Source organism: Stegodyphus dumicola, chromosome 2 (genome assembly GCF_044657685.1).
Source record: "Stegodyphus dumicola isolate Sdum_Otavi_A_Nest chromosome 2, ASM4465768v1".
NCBI classification, from domain to species: Eukaryota; Metazoa; Arthropoda; class Arachnida; order Araneae; family Eresidae; genus Stegodyphus; species Stegodyphus dumicola.
This window is the reverse complement of record NC_140769.1, coordinates 30,950,687-30,977,104: the sequence shown is the minus strand read 5'-3', so window position 1 is coordinate 30,977,104 and position 26,418 is coordinate 30,950,687. Positions and strand designations below refer to the sequence as shown.

The 26,418-nt window shown below is 29.9% G+C and overlaps 1 protein-coding gene across 5 annotated transcripts in view; it reads right to left on the bottom strand.

Moving 5' to 3' along the window:
• The window catches only part of LOC118202991 (DNA mismatch repair protein Msh3-like), a 90,217-nt gene extending 68,183 nt beyond the window's left edge, over positions 1 to 22,034 (bottom strand). The window contains exons 1-7 of one of the 5 annotated variants that reach the window (XM_035375227.2): positions 21,845 to 22,034; positions 20,440 to 20,747; positions 19,258 to 19,366; positions 16,194 to 16,428; positions 7,629 to 7,762; positions 2,853 to 3,022; positions 180 to 407 (exon numbers count right to left, since the gene is read on the bottom strand). In XM_035375227.2, the coding sequence (XP_035231118.1) occupies positions 180 to 407; positions 2,853 to 3,022; positions 7,629 to 7,762; positions 16,194 to 16,428; positions 19,258 to 19,366; positions 20,440 to 20,747; positions 21,845 to 21,856 (1,196 nt within the window). In that variant the 5' untranslated portion in view covers positions 21,857 to 22,034. Of the gene's footprint in view, positions 1 to 179; positions 408 to 2,852; positions 3,023 to 7,628; positions 7,763 to 16,193; positions 16,429 to 19,257; positions 19,367 to 20,439; positions 20,748 to 21,003; positions 21,376 to 21,844 lie in introns of those variants that run through there. The other 4 variants (XM_035375230.2, XM_035375226.2, XM_035375228.2 and 1 more) reach the window with 4 other exon arrangements.
• Between the last annotated feature and the right edge of the window lie 4,384 nt (positions 22,035 to 26,418).

Genomic DNA, 26,418 nt, shown 5'->3' with positions numbered 1-26,418 from the left:
TTGCCATATAAGCACTTTTATTCTTCTGTATAAAAAATATTTTTCTTTTCCCTCCTCTCCACAATTTTAACATGTATCTAGAACTTATGCTTTAAATTATTCTCTTCTTGTGCATAAAAAAAAAAAAAAAAAAAAAAAAAAAAATCTTTTAAAATCTATGGTTAAATAGCTTCACATACTTGAAAATTTTCATTACATTTTCCAACTTGAAACTAGATAGATAAATTACAAGTGCAGACAGACATGAAAGAACCAACGGAGGCAAGCTCAGAACATCTTGTATATTATCAAGGAATTCACCAGACGAGACTTGACATGCATCCTGCGATGTGAATAATTTTGAAATATTGTCCAAAGCAAATGAATGATCAAATACTTTATTTTCAATGTACTCCATTCTGGTACCTCTAAATAAAAAACAAATACAACATGAAGTTTTAATTTAGAAATATTTTAAATTTTTAACTGTAACAGTGAAATCAATTCTCAGATTACAAGCTATATAAAACTTTGTTAGAAAATGTAAATGTTAGCATTATTTTTAAAATTAAGATTAAAAATGTTTGATAAACTTCATTATAATGCAACTTCATATATCATGATGCTTGATATTATGCAAGTGTTGTTTAAAAGTTACATGTAAATAGCATAATAAAAAATTAAATAAATAATTTCCTTTTTCTCTTAAAATAATTGCCAAATTATTATCAAATAAATTTTACATCATGACATACAGCTCAATATGGATTAAAATGAAACCAACACTAAAAATTTTTGAAACATTTCTTTAAAAGTAATTTTTTCCCAAATATACATATATCATGTAATTTTCATTTATACACCTATACATAAATATGGCACTTTTTAAAACTTTTTCTTTATTATTTATACAATCTGCTGAGTGAAACATAACATCAAAAATTATTTTTGAAGTATATGATGTTATTCTGTACTACTTTATTACATGCAAATGTATCTTTTTGGAGGATGAAAAAGAAGCTTTCAATATTGATTAAATAAAGATTTAATTTATGCATCAACATCTGCGTTATAATATAACATTGTAGTTTTAGTTACCCTACTTAAAGATAAAAATACAACTATTAATCATTAATTATCAGAATTCCCACTTAAAAACAATAATGGTATTTACAACTATTCATTCAAAACCTAAACTATCCATGCAATTACATGCATTTAACATTAGAATCCATAAATGAATTAATTCAATTAACAAGTTTCACAATGCTATTGTTATATTCTGCCTCAAATGGCATAACAAAATATTATAAACTAATAACCCCCAACAAAGCTACAGTGAATCAAATAAAGCAAATGCGTGAGCCTGACTACGGTATGAATTGCATGAAAATGAGAGAATTAAAAAAAATAAAGGAATAAGTCTAACTTTAAAAGTTGTATAATGCATTTTTACACTCTGTGATAGGATTAAACAGAGATTAAATGATGATTAAACAAAATTAAATAATAAATAAATAATGTTAAAAAAGGGTACTTGCATATTAACGCAACCAGGCCAAAATTCGCATAAATCGGCAAATTTGGCGACCCTACTTACGGCAACCCTACGTGTTATGGGGCGTGTACTACCACAGCAATGGGTTTTCGGCGGAATTTGCCGAGAAAAGAAAGAGACTTTTTGGGTTACTGTACCTAACAGAAGCGCCGTTACCCTCATGGAAAAAATTTATGAAAATATCAAGGAAGGAAGCATCATTTATTCGGATTGCTCGAAAGGATGCAATACAAGTGAGTTCGAAAATGCTGGATTTCTGCATGGAACTGTTAATTACAAATATAACTTTGTGGATCCCAACACGGGCGTTCACACACAACATGTAGAGCGCATGTGGGGCTCAGCCAAATGGCGCAACAAAAAACAGAGAGGAACAGCCCGTCATCATCTTGACTCATACCTTATCGAATTTATATGGCGCCAAGTTCAAGCTGTTAATGGCGAAGACGGTTTTCAATCAGTGCTAAAAGCAATAGCCAAAAGATTTCCGCCGAAAAAATAATTGTGCAACTTATTCAAATTCGAAACCGGAAGGGTTTAATTGCTATTTTATATTTTAAAACAAAATAATATAAAAAAATGTATTAAAAATTATCTGTAATTAATAAATGTACATTTTCTTTCTATTCATACTTTTTTACTCAAACTTACAAATTGCGCCAACCTGGTTGCGATAATACGCAAGTACCTAAAAAAGATTAAATGAAGGTGGATCAATTATTTTACAACATAATTCAAACTTTATGCTACAACGAGCAGTAAAGCTAACAAAAATTTCACTTTGGACTTTTTTTTTAAACATTAATACAATTCCTAAAACATAGTAATAAACTGTGGCAAATTGAATGCTAAAGCACACTACATGCAAATAGGGGAAAATCTGACCCCTCCTTTATATAATGGGAGGACAGGAGGGAAGAAGTTTTTCCCTTTGACCTTGTAAGATCAGCTGAGAGCATGGAAGCCTCTCTCTTTGCCTTTTCTAATATAAGGTTAGAACTGAATGAATGCTGTTGAATACAATAATGTATCTTACAACAAAATATAATAAGCCATTATTGAATGAATTCTGCGAATTTGCCATTTTCATCTCCAGCTATATATAACAGAAGCAATAATTTTAAAATAATTTAGTAATCTTATTTCCCTTCCTTTTTTACTTAGTTTAAAAAACTAATTTCTAAACCTCATAATAGAGTTGCAAGCACATTCAAATACCCAAAAATGAAATTATGAATACATAGATAATTTTTTCTCTACTTTTAAATAAAACTTAATGTAATAATGATAATATATATATATACAAGATATTCACCTTTCATTGCAGAAACTTGTAAGAAAATCCTCTGTTTTCTTATTCAAATTAGTTGAAGGAAGCAACACCTCTGATGGATTTAGATGCGTCAGACAACTTTCAAGTTTATTTCTTAATAAATTATCTTCAAATGAAGAGTAAACTACATTCCCAGAATTTACACATGCAGCCTAGGAAAAAGTGGTAAAATGCTTGAGATATTCACAATTAACCAGAAGCTTAAATTTAAAAAAAAAAAAAAGGAGGGAGCAAAAGACAGCTAAATAAATAATAATAATAAAAAAAAAAAAGAAATGAAGAAGAAGCTGTAAAGATTACATGCATCAAGCATGCTGATAATAAATTTTAAATTATGCAGAAATTAATTTTAAATTTGCTTTTACTTTCTAGAAAACTATTATTGCAAGGAGGACATAGCTACAGCATTCCTCTTTATCAACAAAGTACAAATACTATGTGCTCAGTACCAGACCAGGGCTAAATCAACTAAATAGGTCAAATCACTATTATTAAATGAACAAGTTCATCTCGAAGACTGAATTCTGAATTTATTTCTTATTTATTTCATATTTTAGGTGATTTTAATCAATCTTTTATGTTGACAAACTTAATGATTTAAAAGCCCCGCACTGCCACTCAGTAAAGCATAAGCTATTTATCCTTTAAATTTAATTAGAAAACTCAGCAATTTAAAAGAAATGTGTTGCCACTATCCGAAATAAGATATTTTTATCTTCCATGCTCTGGTTCCACTTTCAAATTTAACCCATCTGCTACTTATTAACAAACTAAGTGATCTAAAAGCAATAAATGCTATTCTTAAATATATTTTTTATTTGATTGCTTTAAATAAAAATATGTTTAAGTCATGGTGTATCTAATTAAAAACATTGATAAAACCATCACATACTGTTTCTTTTTTAAAATAACTATATTATGTAGCTGGCCTGTGCAGGTTAAAGCAAATAAAAAATGGCAATTTAGAGTAAGGTGGAAAGTGAAAAACTTGTAGCATACCCATCAAGCAAAACAGAAATCAGCTTATATTAAGCAATATTTTATTACACATTATGCAACAGTTATATGTAAACATACAAGAAAAAGCATTACAAGAAAAAGATATCAAATGATCTAAGATAACTGAACATGAAGATTCACACCATACAATTTGAGCACTGCCATTCAAAATTAATGTGTTCTAAGTATACTTGCATATTAGTCAAGAACTCTGTAATGAATATACTTTTTGACTCAAAGTCCTCTTTTTCTTGATAGTGTTTTCAGGTTAGTTTAGGTTATTTGAATATGGCAAAGCACATAAGGGCTATCTGCCTAAGGAAAAGGATTGATTTGTAGACAAGAAAAATTGGCCCATATTCTTATTACACAAGGGGGGAAATACAAAACTCAACCACATAGTCAGCCTGTTTGTCTGGATTTCAAACTACCAGTACCCAATGGTCATAACAATTCAGCCACTGGTGGGGGTCAGCCCTTTCAGGTAAAGCACTCTAATTGCATTCATATACCAGTGCCATTAAAGACTTCTGCAATTTAAGAATTAATCCGCAGAATTGATTCCCAGAAAATATAATAAATTGCCTATATTAATTTACAGATGTCATGGAAGCTTCTAGAGGCATTACTATCTTGAGAATCATAAATTATCATGATTTAAGTGATTTTGGATATGGTTTAATAGCTGAAGCTCATAATATTTTGAAGATAGAGGTGAGGTTTGGATTTCCAAATAGGATTCCCAAGGCTGCAGCTTCATTACTAGAATTTTGGCAAAACTTTGAGCTTTTGATAGCACTGGATCCACAGACTCTAGCTGCAAATCAGCAACATTAACTAGCAAGGATCATTCAGGCAAACAATACTAACTCAAGTAACAATGGAATTCAATGCTGTTGACTGAACGAATATTAAAGTGAGGACTATATGAAACATTACCTCCATGACCTGAGTGCACCTGATAAATGCACAACACCAAGCTATGCTTGCTGCCTGGAATTCAGAAATTCTGTAACCTAATACTGAATGGAAATAAGTAGACCTGTCTGACCAGTTTGATTTCAACTATTTCAAACACATGCAAAATTCTAATGTGAAGAAAACCCCATCATGTCATGGATCCTATAATAGATTTTACAGATTGTGGTGGCTCTAGGTGAAGAATACATACGCATTCTTTCTGATGAGTTACACCCTTGTATGTCCTAAGTTAATTTTGATACGTTTGGTCTCTTCTAACAAGATGATGCACCATTATACAAGTTCATAGATGCCAAATTATTAGAGGAGCACTCATCTAATTTGGGTTTCCCATCATGGTAATCTAAGTCACTGATCTCCAGCACGTTAAACACATCCGGAATGTCAGGTTATGCACTATGAAACACAAAATTCTGTATCTCTTAATACAACAGAACTGTGGACAGTTCTGCAGGAAATATGATACTCAATGCATGCAGAATACTTTCACAAACTCATGAAATCTAGTCTCATCATATTTCTGGAGGTCTATACTTCTATGAGAAATTTATGAACTATTAGACTAATTTTTTTTTTTTTTTAATATTTTTTATTGGGCACAGAGTATATATTTCCTTCTATAATATTAAGTTGTGTAAAGATACGTTTGAAAGTACAAATAATGATGGTTATTTTCAGATTTACAAAACAGCTTAAAAGTTATTTGTAAAATTACCATATTTACTTACGATAGGGTCTTATAATTGGGTATTTTAATATATGAAATTGCAGAATGATATGAAGGAATTTAATCATCATACTATATAGAACAATTACATTGTTTAAATACTAAATAAATTATACAGGTAACTACTATACATATAACCTGCATAACTACTGCTAAATTATAATAACCACATCTAGCTCAGTGATTTTAATTTAGACCTGCATCCACTATGCTGATTATTGGAATGTCTTTCAAATGCCTGAAAATAAAGAGTTGATAATGTATCATTATGTTTTCCTAAATTTTCTTTCTATACCTTAGTAAAATACTATATTTAATTAGATAACTTCCTTTCTTTCTAATCACAATAAATAAGTTCTAATCAAATTTATTAGCTTATTAAATATATTTAAATATTCACTTACATTTATATTTTTTTAATTTAACAAAAAATGCTTCTTGTATTTCAGGAAGTCTTATTTTTTAGTAAATATGGTACACAAACATATCATTTTTGAATTTGGTACTTTCTGATTATCTGCACACTCAAGTCATTGGCAACATCAATTGGGAGAAAATATTTATTTAGTTAATTTTATGGCTAACAGGTACTGCTCTATAAAACAATAATAGAAACAAGTATTTTAAAGACATAAATTTTTTTGATTCAAACAAAGATCTGTAAGATCAATATTTACCTCCTAATAGCAGGTGGATATTTTTTTTTTTTTTTTTCTTTCTTTCTTTCTCATGTCATAGAACCACCAACAACCATCCAGGTTAAAATCTCTAAACATATTATATCCCTATCACTATTGTATCATATAATACAATAATGATAATAAGTGCAGCCGAATGAAGAAAAAGCTTTTAACGCTGACTTCAAAGTAAGAATAATTACTGAATGGAAAACTGAACTTAAAACATAAGCTCTGGTGATTGCAAAAGTATTACTATATTTTTTATTATTAGTTTTAACACTTTTTATGTTTACCACAACTACTTTGTACTTCCTCATTTTTCATATGTGAACATAAAAATTATACCAATAATTTAATTAAAATCAATGAATGATTTCTTAAGATCTTTCAAACTATAAATCAAATTATCTTATTTTAGTATGGTCAAACCCAGTTACTTAAGTGAACAGATGGACCAACATAGTTTTTTTATCTGAATTAAATGACCTCTCCAAAATGTGATTTTTTAAAACCTATTAAGCTATTTCATAAAGCTGTGTATTACTTATCAAAATTAATTATTTGAAAAAGAGAAGGATAAAATATGTATTCAATGATCTTGCCCCTCTCCCAAAAAAACCCTCAAATATTTTCAACTTCTTTTCAATAACAATGTATATAATAGCATCTTCAAGTACGTATCATGCACATAAAATTCTTTAACTCAATTTAAAACAAAATGATAATTCTTTGTTTACCACCTCTTAAGTTGATACTGAAAACATTTACTTATAAATTAATGTTGGCACCTAGAATTACTATTAGAAAATTCTGCAGAATGCTCTATGGAGCTGATTGATTATAAATGAACAAAATTACATTATTTAATGCTGAATATAGGTAGCCTATAGTAATGTCTTCCTGCACAATATGTAATATAACTATAATTCATTTGGCAGAATACATTTATAACCTCTTGAAAACTAATTTAAGTTAATATTCATCCTCAGCTTTTCTTGATGAAGTGATTTTTATTACAAAAATGCAAATTTTGAAAAGTACTCGTATAATTTTTTATTTTCATACACATGCAATTAATATTAGCTACCCTTATTTAAATGTTACAATTCATTTAACTTTGGAATTGTGAATATGTATTAAGTCACTTAATCAGTCTGATGAGTGTTCTAATTAAATAACATACTATCACAAATAAATTAAGAAAATTCTGGGAATTTTAATACAGTGCAATTTTTCTTTAAAATGTGTCCAAAATAAATAGTTTTCTAATTAATATGTTGCTGTATTAATGGAAACCAAGCACATATGCTAAACCCCAATTATAAATTTGCATTATTTCAGCCTTACATAAAAGATTATAATATACCTTACCACAAAAGCAATATTCAAATTTTCTTTGTCATTAATATTTTCATAAATGCATACTAAGTAGCCAGATCCAAAATCAAAGTCATCTACTATTTCCATATCATCAAGACCATTGTCACAATCAGCACAAGTAAACTGTGTAGTTAATTAAGAAAAATTTCTCATTACTATTTGAAGCAATTTTTTAAAATCATTCTCAGCATATAAATGATTATGTGTATCTGATATTTTTTCTTTTTGTTTTATAATATATACAAGTACATTTTGAAATACGACTATATTTATAATGTTATGAAGTTGGTTAAAAATTCAAAATTTTTTCGTCTAAAAATATTCCTATTTTATAATAAAATCAGTGTCTATTGATTAAAATGTAGTATCAAAATTACCTCAATGTCTTTTAATTATTCAATTAGCCTATGAATTACACTGCTTAAATATTAAAACTGCTAAATTAAGAAAAAAAAAAAAAAAAAAAAAAGAGATGCACAAATTTTAACAGAAAAGTATATATAGTCAAAAATCTTTAATCCGGACCTCAAAGCTACAAACTTTCTGTGCATGCGTCAACGCATAATGCGTTAATACATGTGCATAATACCTTTATGCATGCGCATAATACGTTTATGCATGCGCGCTTAATGTATAACAGACGGTATAAGCTAAGCTAAAATTATCTATTTCAGTTAATGTTGCAGATTGCGTAGTTCTTTAATCTTCTAATTGGATCTGGCTTATTATTTTTTGGCAGACTGTTAGAACAATTTTATAAAAGTAAGCTTGAACTGTCGATTATGTCAAAAAGAATTTCTGGTTCTGGAGCTACAAAAGGATCTACAAAACGAAAGCATGTTTCGATGTCCATCAAACAAAAAGTGGATAAAGGCATATCCTTTGATTCTCTAACAATTCTGAAATATGTTTATTAATTCCACTCTGCTCTGCGGGGGGGGGGGGGGATGACGCAGCGCGCAATGAACTGGAAGTTGATCTGTCAGCACTATCCTTATCTTCAGGGCAGATGTTTTTATTTTATTCAGCTTATAATTCCTTATTAAATGTAGTATTTCATCTCGATGTACTCCGTCTTTGATATTATTTAAATCAAATTCCTTGTCATTATAAATATCACGAATACACACAAAATAGTTATCTGGTTGCAATGTACTAATTTCAACTATGCATAATGTATGCTTTATGCATGCGTACGTTGAAAGAAATGTTTAATAAAGTAAACAAATAAATATTAAGCCTTTTTTTTTTTTTGGTAAATTTTGATACCCTTTAGATCATAATTGCTCTTTTTTTCATAAATTACAGTTTCATATTTTTAATTTTATAATTTCTGCATGCCATCTTACCAGATTTAAACTGATGATCTATAATCTGGAAAAACCTATAATCCGGAATAGAAGTCCCGACGAGACCGGATTAAAGACTTTTGACTGTACTTAAAAACATTTTGGTTCAGAAAGATTTGATACTACTCTTTAATTTACTTTCTTATTTAAAAAGTATTATAATATACCTATACATTTCAAAATGTTCCTATATCTATGCATTTAGAGCCAAAAAAATAGCGGGCAGCTTTCATTTTAAATATAAACATAATTAAAACTGGATTCTTTTCCTGCATGAAAATTATTTTCTCATTTGCATAAATAATGCATAACTGATGCTTTTTCCAAAGCTATTACACATTATTAAACATTTACAATGAAAAGTTTTATTAATTAATCTGCTACTAAAAACATTCTATATATTGTAATTTTAAAACTTTCAAATTTAATTTGTAGAAAGCATTATTTTTAATTTATATTTTATTTAACTAAAATATTCATATTAAAATTTGAGTTACTCAAAAATATATCCTATCCAATCTGTAGTGTCTACTATAAAATATCATTATATACAACATAAAAAATGCAAGACATAATTTAAAATTTGATTTCTTACCTATATGCAACCAATAATGAAATATTAATAGATGCTTAAAGATTTGAGATAGTATTCAAGCTAAGTTATTAATTTTTTACTATTAATAAAATTTTGAGATTATCTTCTATTTAATCTCTTTTTATTCTTGTAAAATGCAAAAATGAAAGGTTATTCCTATGTGAAGCTCTCTTATATTCAAAGCATGATATAATAGGTTATATTATATAGCAGGGGTGGTCAAGCTCCTTGATAGCCCGAGCCATTTTTCAAAATTTGAAATTTTTCGCGAGCCACAATTTAATATTTAAAAGGTATTAAAAAAATTTTTATAGAAAATTATATTTATTGAAAACATATAAATAAAAGTACAAAATATGTACATTGAATTTAAATATTAAAAATTAAACACATTTATTTTATTTCTCTTGACAATTCTTTAGAATTTGGTGAATAGTTGGTGACAGCACATCTTAGTACAGTCAAAAGTCATTAATTCGGACACCCATAATCCGGACCTCAAAGCTACAAACTTATAAGACCTTTATGACTGCAAATATGCGTGTGTGTATGCGCATAATACGTTTACACATGCGTGTTTAATGTATAATGGACGGTATAAGCTAAGCTAAAATTATCTAATTCAGTTAATGTTGCAGATTGCGTTGTTCCTTAATCTTCGAATTGGATACGGCTTATTATTTTTTGCAGACTGTTAGAGCAATTTTATAAAAGTAAGCTTGGACTTTCGATTATGTCAAATAGAATTTCCGATATATATTTACTAATATGTAAAGGATCTACAATTCGAAGTCCATTAAACAAAAAGTGGAATTGCTGCAAAAAACGGATAAAGGCATATCCTTTGTTTTCCTAACCATTCCGAAATCTGTTTATCAATTTCATGCTGCTCTGCGGCGAGGGGGGGACGCCGCGGCACGCAATTAATTGGAAGTTGATCTGTCAGCACTATCCTTATCTTCAGGGCAGATGTTTTTATTTTATTTGGCTTATAATTGCCTACTAAATGTAGTATTTCATCTCGATGTACTCCATCTTTAATATGATTTAAATCAAATTCCTTGTCCTTATAATTATAATTCGCTTCCGATAGTGAAGAAAGTGACGCAGAGGTTATTGAAAACGAAAAAATTTCAATTGACAAATTAGTCGGTATTCTCGACACAGTAATTAAAGGACTTAAACAGCGGAACTTTGTAACTGAAGAAGAAATTATGTCTGTTTATAGAATTAGAGAGAAAGTATTATCACATAAAACGAAGCAACTTAAACAACTTACATTGAAAGAAATGTTTAATAAAGTAAACAAATAAATATTAAGCTTTTTTTTTTTGTAAACTTTTAGATCATAATTGTTCTTTATTTCATAAATTATGGTTTCATATTTTTAATTTTATAATTTCTGCATGCCATCTTACCAGATTTAAACTGATGATCTATAATCCGGAATCGCCAGAGTCCCGACGAGCCTGGATTAACGACTTTTGACTGTAATTCTTTGAGATGGTGGTTAGTTAATACCGATTGGCGTTTGGAACTCACAAATTTTAAAATGGAATAAAATGATTCACATAAGTACGTCATTCCTAATATTGAAATAATTCCGCCAGCAGCCTTTTTTAATTCAGGATACTTAGACTCTGGTACAAATTTCCAAAATTCAGTAATCGGCATCGACTTATATCTTAATTGTAGAGCTTGATCTTCTTGTATTTCTATTAATTCTACTTTTCCAAATGCTTTTTGGGTCATAATTATATTGGAAATGGAAAAATCACCTTGAATTATGTTAATTTCAAATGGATTCAAAAATCACCTTGAAGTATGTTAATTTCAAATGGATTCAGGAAAAAATCAAGAGACGATTTAAAATATTTCAAGTCTTGAAATCTATTTTGGAATACCGTCAATATTCCTTCTAGCTTTTTTACATACTGGTAGAGTTTTCCTTGTTTAATATTGAAACAAATTTTTTTAATTCGAGGAAAATGACAAAATGTTTTATTTTTAATGTCCTTTTGAAACAGTTGTAATTTAGTTTGAAAACTAAATATATATACTGTGAAAGGTCCGATATTATTTTATCCTTCCCCTGCAATTGTAAATTCAGTGTTTGCAAATGTTCCATGACATCAGTCAAAAACATTAAGTCTTGTAACCACTCGTCATCATCTAATTCTGAATAGGTTATTTCCTTTTCTTTTAGAAATGCAACTATCAGATCAAACAAATCTACAAATCGATTTAATACATTATAGCTAGATAACCATCTAACCATGCAAAAGAAATTAATGTCATTTAAAAGTTCTTCGTCCTTTAATTCTTCAAGGAAATTTTTTAAATGTCGATGATTTTTTGCATTGGTGTGAATGTAATTTATAATGTGTAACATTGTTTTCATAACATCAGAATATTTTAGATATTTTGTAATGAGATGTTTTCGATGAATTACAGTGAATTGGTATAAATTGTGGAATTTGAGAATCATCTCTTATAAGCCCAATAATACCGATTTTTTTACCTAACATTGCAGGAGCTCCATCAGTTGCCATGCTGACAAGTTTATTAAGAGGCACATCAAAAATTTTCATTATAGAATCTAATGCATTTTTAATATCGACACCACGGGTTGACTCTTGAAGTGCGACTAAATCTAATAATTCTTCTTTAACAACGAAGTCAGGTGAAACAAAACATATGAAAACTGCCAATTGCAGAAGATCTGTGATATGTGCAGATTTGTCAAGGGCTAAGCTGAATGCAATACAGTTCGTCAAATAATTTTTAAAATTATATTTCAAGAGATGTATTAATTGCAGTTATGCGTCATTCGGTTGTGTGTCTCGAGATGGGAATTTGCAAAACAACTTTGTGCAATGCTTCATTATTTGGATCTAAAACTAAGTACATCTTCCAAGTTTTTATTAATAAACTCTCCCTCTCCATATGGGTGTTTTGCACAAGCAATATTAGAGGCAATAACAAAACTGGCTCCAGCCACATTATTAGCTTGACTGCTGAAGGTCATCAAAATTGACTGTTGTGTATTTAAATTTGATTTTAAAGAAGCAAGTTTATCTGATCTTAATTTGGAATTTGGTGGATACTGATTAGAAAACTGAAGATGATTGGTTTCGTAATGTTGGTGTAAATTGCTAGCTTTATAATTTTTGACTGTAGAATTACAAATAACACATAATGCTTTTCTGTTATTGTGGAATGTTAAAATGGAATAAAATGATTCACATAAGTACGTCATTCCTAATATTGAAATAATTCCGCCAGCAGCCTTTTTTAATTCAGGATACTTAGACTCTGGTAAATTCTTCTCTCTCATTATTAAAACTTCTATTTTCTTTTTTTATTTTCATTCTCTGTCATAATATTTTTAAAAGAACTGGAAATAAATAAATAAATTTAGAAAATACAAGTTTTGTGTTATTAAAATAATAACAACAAGTGTTGCATACTATGAAGCAAATTATAGTTAACTTACCAAAAATCCCAGATTAAAAATCATATCCGTAGCCAGTGATACAAATTATTTCCTCCAGAGCACCATGTGAACTGTCCGTTGCAATGAAAGTTCACAAATTCAAAATCGGTCTGGAGTCGCATTCAGACATTGGACTTTGGACACCCCAAACACCTGAATATTTCCTACCTAGTGCTTTCTCCCCATCACGTTACTACATTGCTCATTGCTTTCAGCTGTTGTTAAATGACAAGTCAATAATTCTTTAGAAGCAACTAAAAATAGTTCTGTTATTTTAATGCCCCTCCTCTTTCCTTTGTTTACTGTCAATGTTTAGCTTTTGATGCCCAAAGTTGCAATCCCGTCCCAAGGGGGAAATTCACACAGAGTGAAATTATATTCAAGAGATGTATCATGTGAAAGCATCCAATAAAGAAGTTCTCACTTTACTTAAGTAGGTTATTGTTAGCGCTGTAGAATATTCAATTTGTCATAGGGGGAAGGAAAAGCATTCCAGGAGAAATTCATAGACACAGGTGTTTTCCATTTTTGGGGAAAAGAGATCTCTCAATGCGAAAGAGTTAACTTGGACAGAAATGAAATTTGTTACAATGTTGCACTTAATCTTTCATATTTGTTGTCAGTAATTTAAAAGACATTTTGAAACACATACAGAATGATAATATTTTTTTTAATATAATAACACAAAAATGAAAAGGGAACTCGGGTACATTTATCAAAAGCCACAAATAATCCTTCAAAAAGCCGCAGGTTGGCCACCCCTGTTATATAGTACATTAAGTTTTTGTTAGACATGTTAGAAAACAATATTGCTTTACACGCATTTCTTTCTCTATCATTCTTAATAGTAAGGTAAAATCCGGTATATACTATTTAACAAGTTTTAATACATTTCAACGGATTTAAAAAATATATACATATAATGAAAATCATATTTCCTCTTTCACAGTCACATTACATATATCCATATAATGGGCAAATCATAAATTTAGCACACATTTATAGTACACTCGTATACACTTTACTACAAAAATGAAAATAATTCAATCATTCTTGTTTAAAAGTTTTGCCTACTTTGCGATTTTAAAGAGAAAATAAATATCCTATTTTATCTCATTTATTAACAGTTCATGAAAATAAAGATTTTAAACACAAAACCATATTTTATAACCCATAATTTTCCTTCATGCATACATGATTAAACATTAAAAATATCTCCAGGCTTTAAAATTAAAAATATACTGGAAATATATAAAATAACAGAAACACCTACTGAATAACTAACTATAAACGAAATACACATATAAATTTTCAGAGTGGTACTATTTTATATGACATAAAATATAAAAATAGGATACGAAATTATATTATGGCTGATTCACATTTCACTGAAAAATAAGTAACTTTGCATAATGTTATTGAAAAGTATCAGTCTCAAAGATTTTTCAAAATGACATGTGATTGACACAGGTATCAACATGACTCAACTGGCTTGAAAGCATTTTTCTCTTTGGATCACTTTTCATAAATATCACAGTCACTAATATATAAATGCCACTCATTGGCTAGTTTTCCCCCAGAATCTTCTGCTAAAACCAGGATAAATTTTGTTAAACAATTATTTTGTCCATATAAATGTCATATTTGTAAAATTACTAATACAGATATCTCTAGGTCAATGTTTCTATTATTTTGTACGCATACTTCAGCAGACAAACTAAAGCTATTATATCATCGCCAATAAGAGTTTTAAATTCTGCAATTAAAACACAAAGAGCATTAAAAAAACGTCCTCATTATTTTAAAAAGGCAAACTTCCCCAAATTGTAACAGATAAAGGTAAAATAATGTTTCACAATGTATATGGGAGGCTAGAAGAAACAAAATGCCAGTGACTATCATTTCATTTCTGGTCAGGCAGAAGGAAGCCCATTCATATCTGTCAGTAACTTTGGCTGAAGTGTAAATGTATGGTCAATTAGTTATTAAACATAAGAATTCCTGTGAGTTAATGAAATTTTCATACATATCAGAAATATTATGAAAGTTGCATACATATCAGAAAAGAGATTATGATATATTATTTACTATGCATAGTGAGAGATGAAATATATACTATGATATAACTATGATATAACAATATTTATTTATTTACATTACTGAACAGGATAGATGATAGTATGTTCCTACAGATATTGTAGAGATATTAGGATTTTTTGGAAGCCAGAGAGATGAAAAATTAGTAACCGCCTTCGCCGGGAACCGAACCATGGACCTCTGGAATACCGGCCCAGCGTGCTACCGTTACACCACAAAGGCACGCTCGGGAAGTGGGAGAAATACCTTAATAACTCCTCTTTTTAAAGGGCGACTAGGGATTTAGGGGACCTAGTCGCCAAATCCTGGGTGCGGAGAATCATCATCCACAACCCTTTTAGTTCGGGCACCACTGTAGAGATATTAGGATTTTTTGGAAGCCAGAGAGATGAAAAATTAGCAACCGCCTTCACCGGGAATCGAACCTCGGACCTCTGGAATACCGGCCCATCATGCTACCGTTACACCACAAAAGCACACTAGGGAAGTGGGAGAAATACCTTATAATATCACGTGCTGTGTCCTACATGATGCACCTCATAATAAGTGCTCAGACTGATTACCATTCATGTCAATAAAAGTAACCATACATCTTTAGATTAATCTAAAACTTTCAACGATGTCGGATGCTGTTAAAATGTTCTTGAAGGCTGATTGAATAAGTGCAATGAGATTCTCTGTGGTGTTCAATAACTCTTTGTATACAAATGATTTCATATTTGCAAACAGAATATTTTCATATTCTGTTTATGATTTCCTCATAAACAGAAAGCAATAAATCTGGTAATCAGGAAGCTGACAGGACATTACTAAAAATATGTTATGTCTCCTTCCATTTGTCCAGCTCAGTGAACTGTCAGATGACTCTGAAATCGCATATTCCCTGAATATTCATTCAGTTGTAATAAAACCATTCAAATGGCATTTGTTTCTTTTAGCCTCACAAATATCCTATGTAACATTATAATAATTTTTCAAAGACCTATTGTAAATGCTACAAGTTTAACTTTAAAGGATATCATCGCCAATAAGAGTTGATTTTGTATATAAAGCTTCTAGCTTCCTGGAAAATAATTCATTCCGATTTTCTCCTGCAGCCTTAATAGCAGCAGATTCAATCTGTTTTATAACTCCAACTTTGTAACCTTTTAATACCAAACGACGAACATGGAAATGCAAACGTGTCACTGGAATTATTGCTGACATGAAATTATGGCTTTTGTAACAACCGATGTTTAACACTTTAGATGCAATCTGGAAGGAGGGAAAAAAGGATAAATATACATATATATAGATCACTTTGTATTCATTGCACAAAGTATCATTGTAGGAAAAGTTTATTTTATAATTTACTTACAATACATCATAAAAAAATATATGAATATTTCTTTCCAGTTTTTGGTTATGTAAGTCAGAAATATTACTCAGATTAATATTAAATGAAGCCTATAATTTTCTCTATAAAAAGTTCTTTAAAAATCAGGAAGTAATAGCGAAGAGGTCAACAATATTAATTGCAGTGAAAAAAGATTACAGCACATCTGGACAAGTCAATTGGGAATTTTTATATAAACTCAATTGCCTGAGCTATTTTAAAAAATATGAAATAAGAAAAATAAAAACTAACTGATAACCATTGAAAAATCACATAAAGAGATTGAAAACTATTAAAATGACTTTCCAATTGGATTGCAAAGCAGTTAACATGAAAGCTACAAGAATATTAGCTCCCAGAAAGTAATGTTATAATTTGAAGGATATAAGACCATTCTAAACAATTTTAAGCTTCTAAACATTATGGCAAAAATCTGGTAAAGGCTTTTACTTCTATTTCCATAATATCATCAATCAAAAAACATAGGCATAGATAAGAACCATACCCTGCATATTACAATTTCATCTCTCTATGTTTAGTTTTGGTGTGTGTTTGGATTTTAGTTTTCTGTTTGTACAATAGAAATTTGAAAAATTCTCCAAGTTATAAAAATTTGTGTATGCAAATGGTGTGGTTTTTGTCATTATCTCACGAATTTTTTTTTAAATTTAATTTAATTTTTATTGTATTAAGTTGGATAAACAATTCATGCACTCATCTTTCATATATTTCTCTGTTGCTTGAAGCAAATTAAATCATTACTAAGATGTTTGCTTACATCTAGAATATTCTGTACTGACCACCATTAACTGACACTGTATTTGGCTTTCACTGATAAACAGCTGCAAATAACAAGTTAACCTTGGTGAATTGCACATGTCTATAAATGACAATGTCACATAGAGATAAGATTTAATTTTGAATTACATATACATTTATTATCATTAAGACTTAGAAGATCAGAATACTTTTTTATTCACACAAACTAGAGAATTGCAGCAATTCAGGCTACCCTTGCAATTTTGACCTAGAAAACATTCAACTAAGCTCCTGAGAAACCAGACACTGAAAGTATTCATGTGAAAAAAAGCCCATTGGTAATGTGACAGAAAGTAATATAGAGGAAAATTCCTCTTCTAGGCCAAATACAGCAGCAGATTCTAATGTTGCCACTAAATGGAAGGGCTTCTTTTAGATTCTTCTTCAGAAAGGGTTCAGTTTACGTTGATGTAATGGATCATGAATGCACAGACAGGCTTTCAAAAGGAGAAGCATATATTTCTATAAAAAAACAGTACACGAGGTAGGCTTCGAAAATTCCCAGAGTAAGTCTATAACGTTAAAAATATTCTGAATTAAATTTCAGAAACACATCCTCCTTTGAACATGTGCAACAACACACATTTGCCAGCGCATGTAAAGTTCATTGAAGCATGTCTGGAATTCATTTTTGGCCACATCTTTTAAATCAGCCTGCTATGCACATTTAACTTCATTTGAAGATTGAAATCAACAACCCTGCAAGCATCTTGCCAGTTCAGGAAATAGGAAGAAATTGCAGGGTGCGAGATCAGGTGAGTGAGGAGGATGAGGCAAAAGAACAATGCAACTCAAAAGCTTGCATTCTCGATAACGTTTCACTTCTGTACATATGCTTCAATGTTTCGAAAGTCTCCGCAACACTCTTTCCCAAGCAAACATAAAATTGTATCTTGATTCTCTGCTCAACTGATGCCATTTCTTTCTATCGTCGGTTACTAAGTGCGCTTGCCTACAAAAAAACGCTGTTGCCGCGAGCTTTCAACCAGGTGATTTGGGACAACCACTTTTAGAAAAGGAGGAGAACATAGAAACACTAAACTGTTCTTGTAGTCACACTACTGCAAAAAATTTTTACGTTACAGACTGTGTCCAGGAACTTTTGAATCCTATGATGTACATACACACAGTCTCATCACACATTTTACATCTCAAATATGGCATGTAGTGACTATTGGAATTCCATTTTGCAACTGGGAGTTTTAATGTTATCTACATGTTTAGTAATGACTCAAAATTTTGGTTTTACTATATAACATTATGTTATACTAGCACACCATTTATCAACTACACAATGTGATAAGCATAGTTGTGGCAATAGGTAAAAAATTTTACACAAATTAACAGATTTAAAAAAAAAAAATTATGATTTAAATTATAATAAATCCAACTGATAATTTTTATGAACATTTGCATTATCATTGTAATAAGAATGTTTCTAATACCATAAATTATGCACTTCAAATAGCATCTCCTTCTCCAGATGCTTAGCTTATCAACTTAAGCTTAGCAACACAAATTTTTGAGGAGAAAAATAGATACATGTGTTGGGGAAAGAACATTAAAGACTAAATTCTTTTTCCACTTGCTCATCTTATGAAAATTAATAAAAGAAAAATACATTTTAAGAAATTTATACAAACTATCAATAATTAATATAAATTTTACACATAAGACGGGTGTTCACAAGAGCAATTGTAATATACATAATTACAACCAGAAAATATTAGAACATCAAGAACCTTAATGCAAAATATAATAACTATCAATATTTTTTTACAATATGATGAATGCATATAGGTTCCAGATTTGTACAAACTTAAAATCTTTCCAACACACTTGAAAACACTAACAACAACTTGAACAACTACATTTGGAAATTCAATTACCTTTGCATCTTCACCAAAAAATCTGTACTTATAACCACACTCTATGAGAAGAACTGCATCTGGATAGTCTTTCTTAAATCCTAAATATTGTTTCTCTAAAGGTGTATACCTAAAACAACAGAGAAATATAAGTAGATTTCTATACAACTGCTAATTTTCTGAAAAAAAGATACATAAGTAAAAATAAATTAAACAAAAATTGCTTCGGAAACAATTTTAAATATCTAATATATTACATATTTTACTTTGTTATTATTTTAATATTTTTCATATCAAGTTTATTGAAAAATAATATTAAAGAAATATGATTGTTTTCAAGAGCACAGTACAACTATGTATGCCCTTATGTTCATTATTAACTGTGATAAAAGCAATTTTTTAACATTGAAGGAATAAATGTTTCACAAGCTACAAAAGACAACCATAAAGTAAATATAAATCTACTGCAAAAGCATATAGTAAAATTATTTATTTAGTATGTACAGTAAAATTTATTTATTTAATGATGTTTAATTTATACTGTATATAATTTAACAATTAATCATAATTTATATACATTACATGAATGCTATATTTCACATAAATCGGATTATTATCCATTTTTGAAAAGCATCAACTACAGATACCGATAATTATAACATATAAGTATTGAAAGTTTCAAGAAGTAAACTACTAAAATAAAATTCATAAGTCAGAATATTATAACAGACTACCAAATTTTATCATCTTTAACAGGATTTTACTATTATTTTTATACTTTGAATGCCACAGCATGAATTACATTCACTTCAATAAAAGTATCAGTAATTCAAATCTCTATTAGCAAAGTATGCTGAAATGCAAAAATTTTTTTTGTTATACGTTACACATATATCGATAATCTTACACATACAAATAATCTAATACAAGATTATTTTTGCTGACAACTTAAAATGATACATATATATGAAAACCATGTAAAATACTAAACATAAAGCACTGTTTCATAGCAGTAATTATTAATTATTATTTTATATAAATTTATTTTCATTCAATGCACAACTGAATACAAAATTTAACAAAAATCTATCTCTCCGACTCTGCATAAATATAATATTCATTCAGTTTTTTCAAAAGTTAACTTTTTTTTTTTTTTAAACACAGTTGATTCCAATTTTACACATAATAATATTAAAAATTTACTTAATATCAATTTTGGTCGATTTAACTTCCAACTCATTTTCGTTAATTATTTCATCACCATCAAGTTCTATAATATTATCAGCATCTAATTCTTCTGTAGAAAAATTACTGAAACATGAGATTTGATTTTCTATGTCAGCATTTGGCAATGATCTTTCAGTTACTTCTTTCATTTTAAATAAAGATTGCTTGAATGAAAAGTTTTGCAACTGTGAAATAGTGGATTCACAGAGTGTATGTTCACAGACAGTTTCATCTTTAGATACTGCTTGTTGTTTCTGAACCTTCTTTGAAGGCGATAAATTATCCTGAAAGAAAAGAATTCATAGTTTTAAACACTATGCAGTTCTCATAATTGTAAACATTGTATCAAAAAAAAAAAAAAAAAAAAAAAAAAAAAACTCTAAATTAGAAACAATGAAAGCTCTTCCTCCACCAGCTGTACGCTTCTGAAACATATCTGGAAGGCTAGTATATATAAAGATTTTGATTCTAACAACAGGAACGTAATTATGCTTATATTAAAATTAAAATTCGGTTGAATGAAAGTAACGTAAAACTCACGACAGTAACACCCGGTCTCTTTCTCTCATTTGGTTTTTTAATACCTGATGAAGAAAAGTACTTCGAAATTTCGGTCTGATTATCTTCAACAGATATATTTTGAGTTCTGATTTTTTTATTTGATTGTCTGGGCATGCTGACTGACAAGACACATAAAATCATACTAAATTCATCTAATATGCCACATTATTTTGAAATTCCCTTATCATTTAATTGGAACAAAATTAGAGAAATTTGAGACAGAGTATCCGCGCGTTCATTTAAAAATTAAAAACACAAACATGCAACTGCAATATATACACACAATTCGATTCAACAATCATGCTACATGAAGAATAAGATTTTAACTTCCCCACCAAATATTGTTGCCAGACCCTGTCTAAGCTCCTATGTAATGTTTAGGAAGTCGAAAATTTCTAAAATTTTCGTCTTCCAAAGTGAAAGAGAATTTATCTAATATGTGGCTATAGAAGTTTGAAGGAAAATTTCTAAAATTTTCGTCTTTCAAAGCGAAAGAAAGTTTATCTAATATATGGCTGTAGAAGTTTGAACCTTTCATATATCTACAGTGCTATGCTAAATGCCCATTTCTGTAAACCTCAGTAATAGCAGAGCGTCGGCATCGCTGCAATTGTCCTCAAACATTACTTAGAACAGCAGAACCTTAGCTTTAAGTTATTTAGCATTATCAAGTTCTTCTTTCACCAAACACCAGTTTCTTAACCCCATCACTGGATCAAGGAATGATGCACAAAGAATTTAAATATTCAATAAAAAATATAAATAAATAAATTAAAAAAAAAAAAAAACACTGGATCAATAAAAAAGTTTCAAATCCTACTATGTGAGCCATGTTTAGATCTCTGCAAATGAAGCATTATATGAAGGTAGCCACGACACACTAACGGCTGGATGAAGGTAGGCAAAATACACAAACGGTATTTTGGAAACAATTCGACATAAGTCGCTGAAAAGAAATTATAAAACTTGCATGGGAACAAGTGAATTCATCAACAAGGAGTATTTGCTGGCATCAGCGCTGAACAGAAGTTGTCAACAGTTTTAAAGGACTTCCATCGATTGAAGAAGAACGCCAAAAAAATCGTACAAATAGAAAAAGCAATAGGCGACGAAAGAGGAATCAAACGTGAAATGATAAATGAAGAATTGAATGATCATTTAACACTAGATGACAGTAAAAGCAGTGATAGTGAAGAAGGTAAAGAGCTTTTCACGTACAAAAAATTAAACTAATTGTTAAAAGGAATTTTCTGCTTTTGTAATGGAGATTGAGCCAAATGAAGAAAGAAAGACATTTTATGAGGGGTATTGAAAAACGTTGCACCCTTACTGAGAACCGGTTAACGAGTTGCGCAGCTTTTGTCCCAAATAAAAGCCACCTGCTATTCAAAAATAAATAAATAAATAAACAATTGTATCAGTGGACTATTTAAGCAATAATAAAAAATCCTTCCAATTAACATTTGTTCTCTTCTTCTCTTTTAATTACAATAATATTTAAATTTGCATAAATTATGCATACTTTCTTAATCTGAACTATGCCTGACCTTTTTTTTTTTTTTTTTCCATCGAAACAAGTTTGTGGAAGGCATTGTACCCTCGTTCGGCAGGATTTCTGTGAAGTAATCACTTTTTGTGTTAGACGTTATTTGTGCATCTGATGTTATATCTCAAGTATTGTAATTTCCAATTATGAGATAAAAGGTGTCGTGAATGACGCACGCTCTGCTCTTGGGGAACGGATTGAGCCTCCAGACCAACGAGAATCGAAAAAGAAAGAGTTTTTTTAGAACTGCCAATGATAAGTATATGCTTTTAGAACAGTGACGCAGTAGAATAATGCAGCTTTTAGATATGTAGAACAATGATGCTAAGTAGTTAGAAGTGTTTTTGATGTTGTAATGATTTAGATATTGTTCCTCTTTTGTGTGAAATGTCAAATAAAGTGATTCATACAAAATAGTGCGAATTTAGATGAGTTTGAAACCAAATCGGAGTCTACAAAAGCGGCGGACCAGAATCGAAGAACGCGGGTCATAAAGGTAAGCAACCTTTCTTCATGTTCTTATCTAGAATTTTGAATGATCTGTTTTTTTCTCAATTGAAATGATATAAATATTTGGCGCCCGAACAGGGACCGCCGAAGTGGATTATATTGAAGTGAAAGATTTAGGAATGTTTGAAAAATAGCTCCTTTTGATTTGAGAAGTTTATTTATGATTTGAGAGTACTGATTTGTAATTTGAGATATTTCCTGTCTGAAATATTTAAACATGTTTACTAAAATAGAAGAATTAAAGAGAATACGAACTGTAGTTAGGAGTATGACAACAAAGTTGATAAATAACTGTAAAGAATACCTCCAAGAAACAGAATACGATTTGTGTATTCATAATGAAAATATTGATTTATTAGGTTCAAAATATAACAGCCTAAAAGAATTAGATAAACATATACAAGAATTAATTGAGACTACTGAATATGAATCGGAATTTGAAACTTGTGAAGTTCATTCCGAGAAAATAATTTCCATGAAATCAAAACTAAGAGAAAAGGAAACCTGAAATTCCTGTTTCGAATACAATTGGTAATATTGTGAATGATATTTCAAATATTTCTGTATCTCATTCAAAAATTAAATTGCCCAAATTATCGATCAATAAATTTAATGGCGATCCTGTTAATTGGTTATCATTTTGGAACCAGTTTCATAATGCGATACATCAGAATAGTGATTTAACATATTCAGACAAATTTAATTATTTGATTTCATTTTTATCAGGTGCTGCTTGTAATGCTGTTAGTGGTTTTGCATTATCAAGTGAAAATTATTTTGCCGCATTCGAGTTACTTAAAACACGCTTTGGTCGAACAGATTTAATTATAAATGTACATATGGGAAAACTGTTAAATTTAGAACCTCTTAGGAATACTAATAACGTATTTGCATTATGTAAGTTGTATGATGATATCGAAATACAGATAAAAAGTTTGAAATCACTTAATGTAACTTCTGGCACATATGGCACTTTGTTGACACCAGTTTTATTAAAATTAATTCCGAATGAACCGAATCTTGATTTCCAAAGAAAAAGGAAATCGAAAGATAATTTCGATGTAAACGAATTATTAGAGTTCTTAAAAACGGAAATCGAATGCCGCGAATCTATGCTACAAATTCAAGATAAAATAAACAATCACAATTCAAACGACTTTCTAAAAGAAAAAAGAATAAATAAAATTTCTATTCCAACGGCTGCTGTCTTAAAGGTTTCAATTAACAGCTGCCTATTTTGCGAGGATTCAGAAAAAGAAAAACATACTTCCGATGTTTGCCCGAAGTCTGTAGCAAACAGAAATTCGTCACTTCAAAAACTCGGAATATGTTATTTATGCCTTAAAAGGGGTAACCATTTGGCAAAAAATTTCTTTTCGAAGATAAAGTGTGATTCATGTGGTTGGAAACACAATAGTTTAATCTGTGATAGAAATAGTTTACATGAGAAAAAATCAAATAAGAAGGATCTCAATTTGACGAACAAATCATGTTTAGAGAAAGTTTTATTACAAACTTTAGTAGTAAAAGTGCATGGCAATAGACCAAAAAAATATTGCTGCTGTTTAATTGATTCTGGGAGTCAACGAAGCTATATATCTAAATTCTTAGCTAATGCTATGCAGTACGAATGTATTAACGAAAGCAGTGTGATTCATACTCTGTTCGGAGGAACCGAAGTGGTTGAAACTCATAAACAGTTCGTTGTACGTTTAAGTAGTATTAAAAACGATTATCAGTGTAACTTCAAAGCTTTTGATCAAGCGAAAATTTGTTCTGATATTCCACAACTGAACATCAAGCCTTATTTAAATGAGTTAAAAACCCATAACATATATTTTGAATGATGTTGAATGTAGGCATAAAAAATTGCTGTTCGAGCATTCTCCTTCTGAAATTCATATCCTCATAAGCGCGGACATAGCGGGAAAATTCCCGTAGAAATGGAAAATAAATATGATTGTTCTTATATATTTTCTATGTTAGTATCAGATAGTAAAATTTCTGATTTATGGAAACTTGATACTCTTGGGATATTATATCCTTCAGAAAGTCAAAGTAAAAGAGAATTAGAAAAACAAATAATAGCACATTTCTGTCCAATGTGAAAAGAGATGAAGAAGGAAGGTTTCAAGTTTTTTTACCTTGGATTGAAAATCATTCTCTACTTCCAAACTATCGAGAAATAGCAAAAAAGAGATTAAAAAGCACAGTGAAGAATTTAAGGGATGGAGGATTTTTAGAAGATTTTGACGCAATTTTTAAATCTTGGGAAGATGATAAAATAATAGAGATTGTTCCTGAGGAAGAAGTTAATAACCTCTCTCATTATTTACCCATCACGCTGTTATTCGAATGAATTCCACCAAGACAAAAATAAGACCGGTTTTCGATGGATCCATAAGAACTAAAGGATTACCTTCCATAAATGATTGTTTGGAAAAGGGTCCAAATTTGATTGACACTGTTCCAGCTATAATAAATAGATTTGGACTGGGAAAAATTGGTGTGAGCGCTGATATTAAGAAGGCTTTTCTGCAGATAGCACTTAGTCCTAAAGACAGAGATTATTTAAGATATTTATGGTGGGAACAGGGAAATTCTGAGCGTTTGAAAATATACAGGCATAGAAGAATGGTCTTTGGAATAACCAGCAGTCCATTTCTCTTAAATGCAACACTAACGAAATTAATGAATGAAGTACCAGAAAATTATCGTGCGAGTGCTAATAAATTAGTAGAATCCTGGTACGTTGATAATTTAGTTACAAGTGTGAAGGATGAATCAGAATTAAAGAAGATAAGAAATGATGCCACTGAAATTTTGGCAAGTGCTAAATTTGAATTACAAGAGCGGGCATATAACTATCCTCGAAATGAAATGGATGCATTTGTTGTTGAACCCATTTTAGAACAGTCGAAGCTTGATAAATTAAATGAGAAGGAGTTTTTCGATGATCCTTGTGAAGCTAAAACGGTCAATATTTTGGGACTTCTTTGGGATTTGCATGATGACACATTAAGTTGTGATATTAAGGGATTAAATGAATTGAAAAATAAACCTGTTACTAAAAGAACAATTTTGTCTGAAATTCATAAAATTTATGACCCTATTGGATTCACCTGCCCTATAATTATAATTCCTAAAATTCCTAAAACATACTTCCGATGTTTGCCCAAAGTCTGTAGCAAACAGAAAGGCGTCACTTCAAAAACTCGGAATATGTTATTTATGCCTTAAAAGGGGTAACCATTCGGCAAAAAATTGCTTTTCGAAGATAAAGTGTGATTCATGTGGTTGGAAACACAATAGTTTAATCTGTGACAGAAATAGTTTAC